The 13,040-nt window shown below is 33.4% G+C and overlaps 1 protein-coding gene across 2 annotated transcripts in view; it reads left to right on the forward strand.

Moving 5' to 3' along the window:
- CNTLN (centlein) overlaps positions 1-13,040 on the forward strand; it is a 331,003-nt gene that overhangs the window by 242,487 nt on the left and 75,476 nt on the right. For both annotated transcript variants that reach the window (XM_072841469.1, XM_072841470.1), the window contains exons 17-18: positions 4,900-4,993; positions 5,074-5,297. In XM_072841469.1, coding sequence (XP_072697570.1) covers positions 4,900-4,993; positions 5,074-5,297 — 318 coding nt within the window. The remainder of the gene's footprint in view (positions 1-4,899; positions 4,994-5,073; positions 5,298-13,040) is intronic.

A 13,040-nucleotide genomic window follows, 5' to 3' on the forward strand; every position in this document is an offset into this window, starting at 1 on the left:
GAAGCTGAAGAAATCTGCCACCTGGAAATACCAATAGGTCAAATGATGAAAGGCCCCAATAAAACCCTGCTATCTCTAGTTAAAGTACCAAGACAGGGACAGCCCAGCAAAATAGAAAATTTTTAGACAATAATCATCCTACTCTACTCAAACACCATGGAAAAAATTGCAAACCTACCTCAACCCACATTGGTAAAGACCCAAGGGGAACCTAGACTTTAAGTCTCCCATGGCTCTAAGGAGTTACCCCTTGCCCCCCCCCCCTTCCCATAAGGGTAATGTTAGAGAAAACAAAATGAGGAGCCAATGGTCATGACTCCCTCCCATCCATGTTATCAGAGGCCACATAGGGAGTGAGACACCCATCTGCATCCATCAGTGAAGAAATGACCCTCTCCCTTCCTAGAAGGGTAATTTCAAAGGCCAAGTGCATAAATGGGGATCTTCATCACCCCCCATATGTATAAAGTCTCTCACTCCCCCCTACCCTACTGTGTCAATGGATACTACGTGAGGAGCAGAAACAAGACATGCTTCATCTCCCAGGTAGGATGGCATCAGCAGAGGTCTTCAGGGAGCCAGAACTTCCACCTCCACCAAGCAGTAATGAGGTATCCCTCCCCAACCATGGTGTCAGCAGAAACTGGACATGCATCCCCAACTAGCTGTAATGAATGGTGCTCCTGCTCCACCAATGTGCTATCAGAGGAGGCATGCTAAAACAGAGGATATAAATAAGGTCCGGAGTCTTGAAGTATAATGCCCAAAATGTCCAGGATACAATGGAAAATTACTCATTATACCAAGAAACCAGGGAAACTTCAACTTGAATGAAATGACAATCAACAGAAGCCAATAACAAGATACACAGATGTTGGAACTACATGACATTATTTTATTTTATTTTATTTTATTTTATTTTATTTTATTTTATTTTATTTTATTTTATTTTTTAAAATTATTTACTTATTTGAGAAACAAAGAGAACACTAGCCAGAGGAACAGAGGGAGAGAGAGAGAGAGAGAGAGAGAGAGAATCTCAAGCAGACTCTACACTGAGCCTGGAGCCTGATGTGCGGCTTGATCTCGTGACTCTGAGATTATGGCCTGAGGTGAAGCCAAGAATTGGATGCTAAACCAACTGTGCCACCCAGGCATCCCATGACAGGCATTTTAAAGAAACCATCATAAAAATGCTTCAACAAGCTGTATGAACAGACTTGAAACAAATGAAAAGATAGAACATCTCAAGAATGAAATGGGAAATCTCAGCAAAGAAATAGAAGATATAAAAAAAAAGTAATATGGAAATTTTAATCAAAATTTAAGTATTTTGTGAGGATTCTGGCATCAATTCCCACTACTCAGTTTGAGGTCAAGACTGATGACACCAAACACCCACCAAGAGGGGAAGAAAGGTTTATTTTTTACATAATGGAATACAGAATCTGGAATGGATCCATAAGTATGAACAAGCGATTTTTGACAAAGATACAGAAGCAATTCAACAGAGGAAGAATGGTCTTGAATGGTCTTTTCAACAAACAGTGCTGGAGCAATTGAATATCCCTAGACAAGAAAAATGAACCTATACTCAAGCCTCATACCCTATGCAAAAATTAACTTGAAATAGATCACTGATAATAAATGTAAAACATTAAATCATAAAACTTTTAGAAGGAAATCTAAGGGAAAATCTTCAGGACTTAGGGCTTGCTGAAGACTTTTTAGATATGTTACCAAAAGCATGATCCCTAAAAGAAAATATCAGTAAGACTTAATTAAAACAAAGAAATTTTGGTCTGTGAAAGGCCCTCTTTAGAGGATAAAAAATATGCTATAGACTGGGAGAAAGTATTACAAACCATATATGTGACAAAGGACTTATATTTTGAATTTATAAAGATTTTGTCAAAACTCAACATAAAAAAAACCAAAAAACCCTCAACAGTAGAAATTCAGATAATCTAATTAGAAAATGGAGTAAAAACATGAACAGACATTTCACTGAGAAGGATAAACAGAAGGCAGGTAAGCATACATAAAGATGTTCAATAATACTAACCATTAGGCAAATGGAGATTAATACCATGATGAGATATATATACATCTTTTGGAACAGCTAAAACTAAAAGTAGTGACAATACCAAATGCTGGTAAGGATGCAGAGAAACTGGATCTCACATTTAATGCTAGTATGAACATAAAGTGGCACAGCACTCTGGGAAACAGTTGGCAGTTTCCTAAAAAAAAAGGAACTAATCATACATTTATCGAATAACCCAACTATTTCCCTCCTGGACACTTATCTCAGAGAAATGGAAATTTATTTTTACAAAAAAAAAATCCTGTACATGAATGGTCATAACAGCTTTATTTCTAATAGCTGAAAACTGGCAACAATCAAAATTTTCTTCAACAGCTGAATGGTTAAACTATGATACATCCATTCCATGTTATACTATTCAGAAAAAAAAGAGGAAGAGGAGAGAGACAAACTATTGCCACACACTATATTCTAGATTTGTAACCTCAAATTTCTCATCTTGGGTTGGGGGCCTAGGCCATCTCTCCTTGTCTTTTGTGTTCTGTGTTGCTTTTTACATGGAATCTCAAGGTCAGAGGAGATTATCAATTGTCCTGTATTTTGCTGGCCACTTTGTTGATCTCATGTGTCTTTAGATTCCTGCTTTCACCTCATTTGTGGCATCAGAATTTCCTTTAATGTTTTTGCCACGTTAAAAAGATATTTTAAGTGTGCTGATTTCAATGTTTAAAATTTTCCTGAATTTCTATAGGGGCATCTGAGTGACACAGTCAGTCAGTTGAGCATCAGGCTTTTGGTTTCAACTGAAGTCATGATCTCAGGATGGTGAGATTGAGCCCCATGTCAGGTTCCACTCAGCACGGAGTCTGCTTAAAACTCTCTCTCTCTTCCTCTACCCCCTGTGCATGCTTCCTCTTTCTAAAAAAATAAAATCTTTTAAAACAAAAGAATTTTTCTGAATATCTAGTCAGAAGTAATCCTGGAAATGGAAGCCCAATTCCTTTTTATTTAAGGTCCAGTTAATTTGATACTAAGTTTGATGACTAGTACTGGTAATTTGGTAGTTCTGCTTAGGATGTTTTTATAGTGCTTAGTACATGACTAGCACTTTAATCTTCATAAAGCTATGAAATATTTATTTTATTTTTTAAAAAATTTTATTTTTGTATTCATGAGAGACACAGAAAGAGGCAGAGACATAGGCAGAGGGAGAAGCAGGCTTCTCGCAGGGAGTCTGATGTGAGACTCAATCCCTGGACTGATACCATGCCCTGAGCCGAAGGCAGATGCTCAACTGCTGAGCCACCCAGGCATCCGGCAATGAAATATTCTTTTTAAATGTATCTTATATACTGGTTCTAAAGAAGCTCAAGTGAAATATTTCAAAGATATTTTGAGGAATAAATAAGTTTAAAGGAAAAGTAATTGGCTTAAAGGAAAACCCTATCTTAGGCAAAATATCTGACTCATTGCCAAAGTAACAGTGGGTAATATTTATTTTTCCTTCTGTTTTTATTATAATTATTTATTCCAGAATTGGGATCTTTGAAAAAAAATTCCTTTTTTAAAACAATAATTTTCTAGATTGATAGTGTTCCTATTTCCCAGCCAATAAATTCTTAAATAAGACCACATATTTTAGTATTATGATTTATAATATTTTGAAAACATGTTCTTATTTAAATTTTTACTTTGAGGACACTCTTTTATTTTTTAATTTGCTGGCATTTTTAATTATAAATCTGAAATTCCTGAGGCAAAGGAATAATTTTCTAAATCTGTATTTTAAAATATCAAAATATTACCTTATGTTTCTAATATGATAACGATAAAAAGATTCAATATAATATGAATAGTTTAATGTCATTTTTGTTCATCTTCTAGAATAACCTAGATGGAAATATCCTAAAATTTTGACCATGGTTGTTGACCATTGTTCTAGACAATAGGCTTTGGGTCACTTCCTTTTTTTTTCTTTCCGTATGTATGTATTTTTTTTCCAGAGAACACTTGTCATTTGAATAATGATATATAGAACCTTACATATATATGTGTGTATGTGCATATATATATGTAAACATATCCTAAAAAATACTGAAAATCTATAAAGCACTATATGCTTTCAGTGAGTCCTGATATTCAATATATCCTTGTGTAAATGAATTATAAAAATCTATCATACCCCAGAGTGGAACAATGACTGTGAAAAATAAAGTTGTTTTTTTCTTTTACCTTTGATTCCCTTTATTCACTTCTCCTACTCTCTCCCACCCCCCTATTTTAAATCAGTAAAATATTTTGGAAGAAAAGTCATGGCTTCATTTTTTTCACTTCAGTGTATTAGAATGTCATGAAGAAAACCTACAACTTTAAGGAAAGCTACTTTATTACCATCAACATTATTTTAGCTTTATTTGTCAGAAGGGTCTAATCAGTCTATGTGCAACAGATAAGAGTATTTGAGAAAAGGACCTATTTTCCCAGAGAATAAATTATTAAATATTCTTATTTTTATTTATTCCTAGTTTTTTAAACTACCTGTAGGTTGAGCTGCTACCACTTTTTTTTTCCCCCCACAACAAGGAAAATGTGATTTAATTCTACAAATTTACAAGCCGGTTGATTTTGTATTTGTATCTTGTGCCTGCTAGATCAACTTCTTTCTTTTTCTAGTTCAACTTTAATGCACATATTATGTTCATTTATGAATTCTTGATATCAATTATAGATTTTGTTGTTTAAATTTTTTAGTCTGCATAAATATATTTTTAGGTAAAGAAATATTATTTATTATGTTCACTTGAAGTTGTTATTGAGTAATAATCTAATTTTTATAAAACCTTCAAATTTAGAATTATTTTCATTACAAGAATGCAAAAAAATCAACTTTTCAAAAGAAGAATGGTAATATACAAAAGAGCTCACATACAACAGTTCCTACCAGAGGTAAGAATGTATATGAAATTAACAATGTCTTCTTAATTTGCTGTGTTTTAAAATCAATATTATGAACATTATTTTTATAGTTAACAGAGAAAAGTGGAAAAATATAACGGCCCAGAAATCAAGTAGCAATATTATTTTATTACGAGAACGTATTGTATCCTTGCAACAACAAAATAGTGTACTTCAGAATGCCAAGAAAACAGCAGAATTGTCCATTAAAGAATATAAAGAAATTAATGAAAAACTCCTTCAGCAACAACAAGTATCTGATCAACGATATCAGATAAGCAGACAGACAATAAAGGTAAAGGAACTTTAGAAATTAATTATAATATTATAAAGGTAGATATTTTGTTTTACATGTGTTATTTGGTTCATATTTGTGTTATTGTGTTGTAACTTGGATTTTAAGAACAGGCTCCATAAATGCATGTAGGTTGCCCATTTGCCATGTTTAAAACTTTGAATTTCTCATTATAAATCAAATTATTAAATAGTAATTGCCTTAGTTCCTCTTTGAAAATACTAGTATAACATGAAGATTGTAGCATAAATATCAATTTTAATATGTTCCTATAACTTATCTATGCTCTTGTTAAACTAAGGAGAATTGAGTTTCTGTAATTTTTTTGGACACATTAGAACATTGCTGGTTATCATAATTTAATCTTAAAGCAAGTAAAAATGAAAATATTGTTCCTTAAGTTTCCATTCTTAGGTATTTGCTTGTATAAAAATGATTTGTTGAAAATTTGTCTTACACAGAATAATTCATCATTTTATCAAATAATTTTTAAATCATTATCATATATAATTTTAAATTATGCTTAAATTCTCTACTTCTATTATCTAGTGCTTTGACTCAAACAATATTTAGTAAATGTTTCAGTTATAAAGGATTACTATTATGCTAGTTTTACTAATAAGAATCGTGTTCTGGCTTTATTCCCAAAGTGTCCTTATAAACAAATCTGACCCATGTTCCAAACGTACGCTGAAAGTTACTTTCTATGACCTGGATTTTAAAAAGGTATTAAGATTTGTTTTCTGGCCCAACAGATAATATACACTATAGAATATTCCATGTGCACTTGAGAATAATGTGTATCTGCTGTCGTTGGAGTGAATGTTCTGTATAAATCTCTTGAGTCTAGTTGGTTAATAATGATGCTCAACTCTTCTGTATTCTTATTTTCTGTCTAGTTCTATCACACTTATTATCAGGTACTGAGAATGAAGTATTTAAATCATCTACTATTAATTTTTTGTAATAATTTTGAGATTTAATTCGCATACCGTACAATTCTCTTATTTAATTCAATGATTGTGACAATATAGACAAAATTGTGCAGCTACCACCAAAATCAATTTTAGAATATTTTCATAACTTCATAAAGGGACCCTGTACTCTTTATCTATCATCCTTCCCCTATCTTTGTCAGCTCTAGGCAACCTAATCTACATTCCATCCATATAGATTGTAGAGGGAGAAAATTTATCCTACTTCCCTTTTAGGTTATTTGGCTTGTCTAATAATTAAATTGTCATAAGACAGATTAACAGGAGAAAAACTTCAATTTCGTATGTATGAGAGCCCCATAAAAATATTAGACCAAACAGGCAGCTAGATAATTGAAGCTTATATAACATCCTGATCTAAGGAAAGGGATGGAGTCTGGGGATACAAAGGGAAGAAGGCTTTTCACAGGAAGGCTAGAGGAAATATTTGAAAAACAAAGGTTGTTCTGTTACACAGATAAATTTCTTAGGTAAAAAGAGAGGGGGTGCCTGGATGGCTGAGTTGGTTAAGTGTCCGAGTCTTGTTTTTTGGCTCAGGTCACGGGCTCAGGGTCATGAGATCGAGCCCCATGTCAGGCTCTGCACTCAGCATAGAGTCTGATTGAGATTCTCTCCCTCTGCCTTTCCCCCTGCTCTCTTTTACTTTAAAATGAATAAGTAAAATCTTTTAAAAAATAATTTCATAGGTAAAAGTTATTTCTGGTAATACCTCTCTCTTCCTGGTACAGGCCTGCTTTCCAAAGTAAATTAAGGCAATTGAAAGGAGTAGATAAAGAGCTTTTCTTGAATCTGCTGGGATCTGGTTACCTCAAAATAATCTTTATGGCAAAGAGACCAAATTTTGGGTGACAGAATCTGCTCCCCTTCAAGATTTGCCTATCCAGATATATCATACAGATGGAATCTTACAATATGTGGCCTTTCATGTCTAGCTTCTTTCACTTTACATAATGTTTTAAAAGTTCATCCATGTTGTAGCATGTATCACTATTAGCATAAGGATTTTGAAGATTTTTTTCCTCCATAACAAAAATGAAAAAAACAAGCAAACATTATTGAGAATCAACATTTCATAACACTTTGTATAGAACCTAATCTTCTGAGAAAGGATCAATATAATAATTCTAAAACAAAAAAAAAATAATTCTAAAACAATTGATGGATCAAGGGAGTTACAAGTTTTCTATACTATAAATTCCTATCTTTAAAAAGATTGAAGATCGAATAAAAGCATTTTACATGAAAACTGTAAAACATTTTGAGACTCTCTATGTACATTGAGGAACAGTTATATTTCCTGTAGGAAATTCTGGAAATTAACCAAACCTGCAACAATCTAGAGAATATTATTCAAGAAAAACAGCTGAGTCTAAATAAGAACAAGAAACTTTGTGGCATTCTAATTTGCCTTGGTCCCCTTCTCTACTATTCTAGCTCAGCAGTAGCCTGGGAATAAAGATGGTCCATGTTTCACATGCAGCCTGGCAACTACTAGAAGAAGTTAAATGGAACTATAGCTTCTATAATGCCTGATTCCCAAACAGTTGTCATCATTTGACCTGTCTGATTCTTTCATTGAGGACCCCTGTTGAAAAGATGACTCTGATCTCACTCATTTTGAGCAGCCTTCTTGTCAGAGGAGGTGGGTGGATAGGATTGTCAAAACAATTACAAGCAAGTGTTTTAAGTTCAGGTTGCCTGAAGTGATAGATTGTAGTTTAGGTCAAACAATATATTACCAAATAGCTTAAAAGGAAAAGCTGGGGAATGAGATGTCCATAAGATTTTTGAAAGGCTCTTACATATTCCTGGGAATCTGGAGGATACATGCATTCACAGAGCTTTGTGAATACTCAGGAAAGAAATGAGAAAGCCTGGGCACTTGCCTCTGTTGTAGTGTAAGGCTCTGTACAACATGATAGTAAATTAAGGCAATATTGTTCATAGCAGCATTACTTATAATAACCAGAGGTAGAAACAACCTAAATGTTCATTAGTTGATGAAAGGATAAATTGTGGTGTATACATATAATGGAATATTATTAAACTACAAAAAGTAAAGAAATATATATATATATATATATATATATATTTAGTAAAGAAGTTTTGATACCTGTTATAGCATGGATGAAACTTAAAAATTTTACATTTAGTAAAAGAAGCAAGTCAGAAAAGAACATACATGATTCCATATATATGAAATAATACAGAATAGGAAATATAGAGATACAGAAAGTAGATTAGTGTTTGCTTTGGGCTGGGGGAAAAGAAGAACATGATAGTGATTGCTAAAGCATATGGATTTCTTCTTGAGTGATGAAAATATTCTAAAATTCATTGTGATGATGGTTGAGCATATCTGAATATACAAAAAGGCATTGGAGTTTTACACTTTAAGTGAATGAATAGTGTGGCATGTGAATTATATCTCAGTAATTTTTTTTATTGATTTTAAATGGTAAAATATACCAACAAATAAAAGTATATGCATGACTTTATTGATAATACATTTATGGCTGACAATATAATAAAAACCATTCTCTATTTAAATTAATAAAACCTGCCACCAACATAACAATTGTTTGTGTAATATATATTATGGAAGGGGATACCTGGGTCACTCTAGTTGGTTAAGTATCTGACTCTTGACTTTGGATCAGATCTGATCTGAAGATTGTGAGATCAAGCTCCATATTAGGCTTCATACTAGGTGTGGAGCCTGTTTGGGATTCTCTATCTCCTTCTCCCTCTGCCTCTGCCTCTGCCCCTCTTCTTCCTTGCTCACTCTCAAACAAATATCTTTTTAAAAGTGTTATGATAAAATATAATGGCTATATAACATTTTAGATGTATAGAAACCTACTATTAGGCAAAGCACTTCAATTATTATTAAATTCAACAAAGTAAAATGTATTTAAGGTGAATTTTCTTAAAATTAGCCTCTAATTAAAACATGGGTTTTCTTATTCTAACATATTCAATTCTCTATTATAAAAGTGAACATTAAGGGATAGAAATGTTAAAATTTATAATATTGACTAGCTTTTCCAGTTTGAACACCCAGTTCTTTGATTCAAGAGACTTACTCATAATTCATCTGAAAAGTCTGAAAAATGAGTCCCATATCTTAACAAAAAGATGTAAATGTCATCTTCTTTTGTTCCAATAACATTACTTAATTATATTATGACTTTGGAAATTCCTTTATGGCCACATACGTGTCATCATGTAGATTTAAACAGCATTAACTCATAGAAGCAAACTGCCAGAATCTATATTGTAAAAGAAAATGCAGCTTTACCTGTAAAACTACCTTTTAGAAAAAATTTTTGAATGTTTTGTATTAGGTATTAAATAATATATCAGCTGATAAGATATCAAATTTAAATTTTTGTGGAATTTTACATTGTGTAAAATTTATTTTCTAATAAGCCTTTCCCTGCAATCATGGATTTAGAGAAAGTAGAATAATCTGTATCATTTATTTATATATGGATAGATGAGTTGTTTTATTAATTTCCTTTCTGTATTTGTTTAAATAACAAAATGGATTTCAAGAGGTGTATTATCACTACAGATTGAAGTGTGTTTCCCCCAAATTCATATGTTGAAGCCCTAACCCTTACTGTTATGGTTTTTGGAGATGGGGCCTTTGTGAGGTAATTACGTATAGATGAAGTAATGAGGGAGGGGCCCTCATGGTGGGTTTAGTGACCTTATAGAAAGAGAAAAAGAGCTCTCACTTGAACCTGACTGTGCTGGCATTCTGATCTCATACTTCCAGCCTCCAGAACTATAAGATATTAAATATCTATTGTTTAAAACACCCAATCTTTGGGGGTTTTATTATTGTTATAGCAACCCAAGCAGAGTAATGCAGATTTTGATACGGGCAGTTGAGTGCATTGTGACAAATATGTAAAAATGTGGAAGCAGCTTTGGGTACATGCTGTAAGAGTTTTGAAGTGCATACTACAAATACAGACATTAAGGGTATTCTGGAGAGGTTTCAGATGAAAATGAGGAACATGTTTTTGGAAACTGGAGGGAAGCCAATCCTTGTTACAGAGTGTCAAAGAACTTTGGCTGAGTGGTGTTCTAGTGTTTTGTGAAAGGTAGAACTTGAGAGCAGTGAAATTGTATGTACTTTTATTAAATCTTTATTTTGGAGGGAGTAGTTTTAGGTTCATAGCAAAATTGAAAAAAAAGTACTGAGATTTCCCATATATCCTCTGCCTCTACACATGCATAGACTCCCTCATTGTCAATATCCCCATCAGAAAGGTACATTTATTTCATGAACCTACATTGATATATCATAATTATCCAAAATGCATAGTTTACCTTATAGTTCACTCTTGCTGTTGTACATTCTTTGGGTTTGGAGAAATATATAGTAACACATATCCATGTATTCATTTTCACCACCCTAAAAATCCTCTGTGTTTTGCCTATTTATCCTTCCCACCCCACTCTAATCCTTGGCAACTGCAGATCTTTTTTACTGTCTCCATATCTTTGCCTTTTGTGGAATGTCATATAGTTGGAATTATACAATATAAAGAGTTTTCAGACTGGCTTCTTTCTCTTAATAATATCCAACTAAGTTGCCTCCCCGTCTTTTCATGGTTTAATGGTTCATTTCTTTTTAGCATTGAATAATATTCCATTGTCTGGATATACCACTGTTAATGTATCCACTCACCTACTGAAGGACATCTTCATTGCTTTCATGTTTTGGCAATTATGAATAAAGCTGCTATAAATATACCCATAAAGATTCTTATGTGCACTTAGGTTTTCAGTGCCTTTGGGCAAATACTAAGAAGCATGATTGCTAGGTCATATGGTAAGAATATGTTGAGTTTTGTAAGAAACTGCCAAACTGTCTTCCAAAGTGTACTGTACCATTTTGATTCCTAGCAGCAATGAATTAGAATTCCATTGCTCCACGTTCTCACTGGCATTTGATATTGACAGTGTTGTGGATTTTGGCCATTCTGAAAGTGTGTAGTGATATTTCATTGTAGTTTTAATTTGCATTCCCCTGATGACATATGATGTGGACCGTCTTTTTATAGATGGCTTATTTGCCATCTTTGGTAAGATATCTGTTTGAGTCTCTTGCCCACTTTTAATTATGTTCTTTGTTTTCTTATTGCTGAGTTTTAGAAATTTTTCAGGTATTTTGGAAAAAGCCCTTTATCGGATGTGTCTTTTGTAAATATTTTCTTCCAACTTATAGCAGAGTGAGCCTTCTCATTCTCTTGACACTGTTTTGTAGAGCAGAAGTTTTGAATCCTAATGAAGTTCAGCTTATCCATTATTTTCTTCATGGATCATGTTTTGCTGTATCTAAAAAGTGATCACCATACCCAAGATCACTTACAGGTTCTCTTTTTATCTTCTAGGAATTTTTTAGCTTTGCATTTTACACTTAGGTCTGTGATCCATTTCAGATTAATTTTTGTGAGGACATAAGGTCTGTCTGTGCCTAGATTCTTTTTTTTCTTTTGCCTGTAAATGAACAAATGTTCTAGTACAATTTGTTGGAAAGGCTATATTATCTCCATTGTATTGCCTTTGCTTTTTTGTCAAAGATCAGTTGACTCCGTTTAGGTAGGTCTATTTCTGGGCTTTTTATTCTGTTCCATTGACCTATTTGTTCTTTTTTTTTCCTATTTATTTTTTACCAATTCACATTTAAAAAAATATTTTATTTAAATTCAGTTTGCCAACATAGAGTACAACACCCAATGCTAATCTCATCATGTAGCCTTAGTGCTTGTCAGTTACCCCATCCTCCACCAATCTCCTCTTCTGCAACCCTTTGTTTGCTTCCCAGAGTTAGGAGTCTTTCATGGTTTGTCTTCCTCTCTCATTTTTCCCCGACTCAGTTTCCTTGGTTTCTCTTATGGTCCCCTTCATTATTTCTTATATTCTACATATTACTGAAACCATATGATAATTGTCTTTCTCTGATTGACTTATTTCACTCAGTACCTTCCAGTTCTATCCATGTCAAAGTAATGGTATGTATTCATCGTTTCTGAGGCTAATATTCCATGATTATATATATATATATATATATATATATATATATATATATATATCCATTCATCTGGTAAAGAACATCGTGGCTCCTTCCACAGTTTGGCAATTGTGGACGTTGCTACCATGAACATTGGGGTTCAGGTGTCCCGGTGTTTCACTACATCAGTATATTTGGGATAAATACCCAGTAGTGCAATTGCTGGGTCAGAGGGTAGCTCTATTTTTAACTTCCTGAAGAATCTCTATACTGTTTGCCTGAGTGGCTGTACCAGCTTGCATTCCCACCAACAGTGCAAGAGGGTTCCCATTTCTCCACATCCTCACCAACATTTGTTGTTTCCTATATTGTTAATTTGAGCCATTCTCACTGGTGTAAAGTGGTATCTCATTGTGGTTTTGATTTATATTTCCCTAATGCCAAGTAATGTGGAGCATTCTTTCATGTGCTTGTTGGCCATGTGTAAGTCTTCTTTGGAGAAATGTCAGTTCATGTCTTCTGCCCATTTCTTGACTGGATTGTTTGTTTCTTGAGTGTTGAGCTTGATAAGTTCTTTATAGATCTTGGATGCTATCCCTTTATCTGATATGTCCTTTGCATATATATTCTCCCATTCTGTAGATTCTGTAGATTGTCTTTTAGTTTTATTGACTGTTTCCTTTTCTGTGCAGAAGCTTTTTATCTTGATGAAGTCCC

Source organism: Canis lupus, chromosome 10, assembly GCF_048164855.1.
Source record: "Canis lupus baileyi chromosome 10, mCanLup2.hap1, whole genome shotgun sequence".
Classification (NCBI taxonomy): domain Eukaryota; kingdom Metazoa; phylum Chordata; class Mammalia; order Carnivora; family Canidae; genus Canis; species Canis lupus.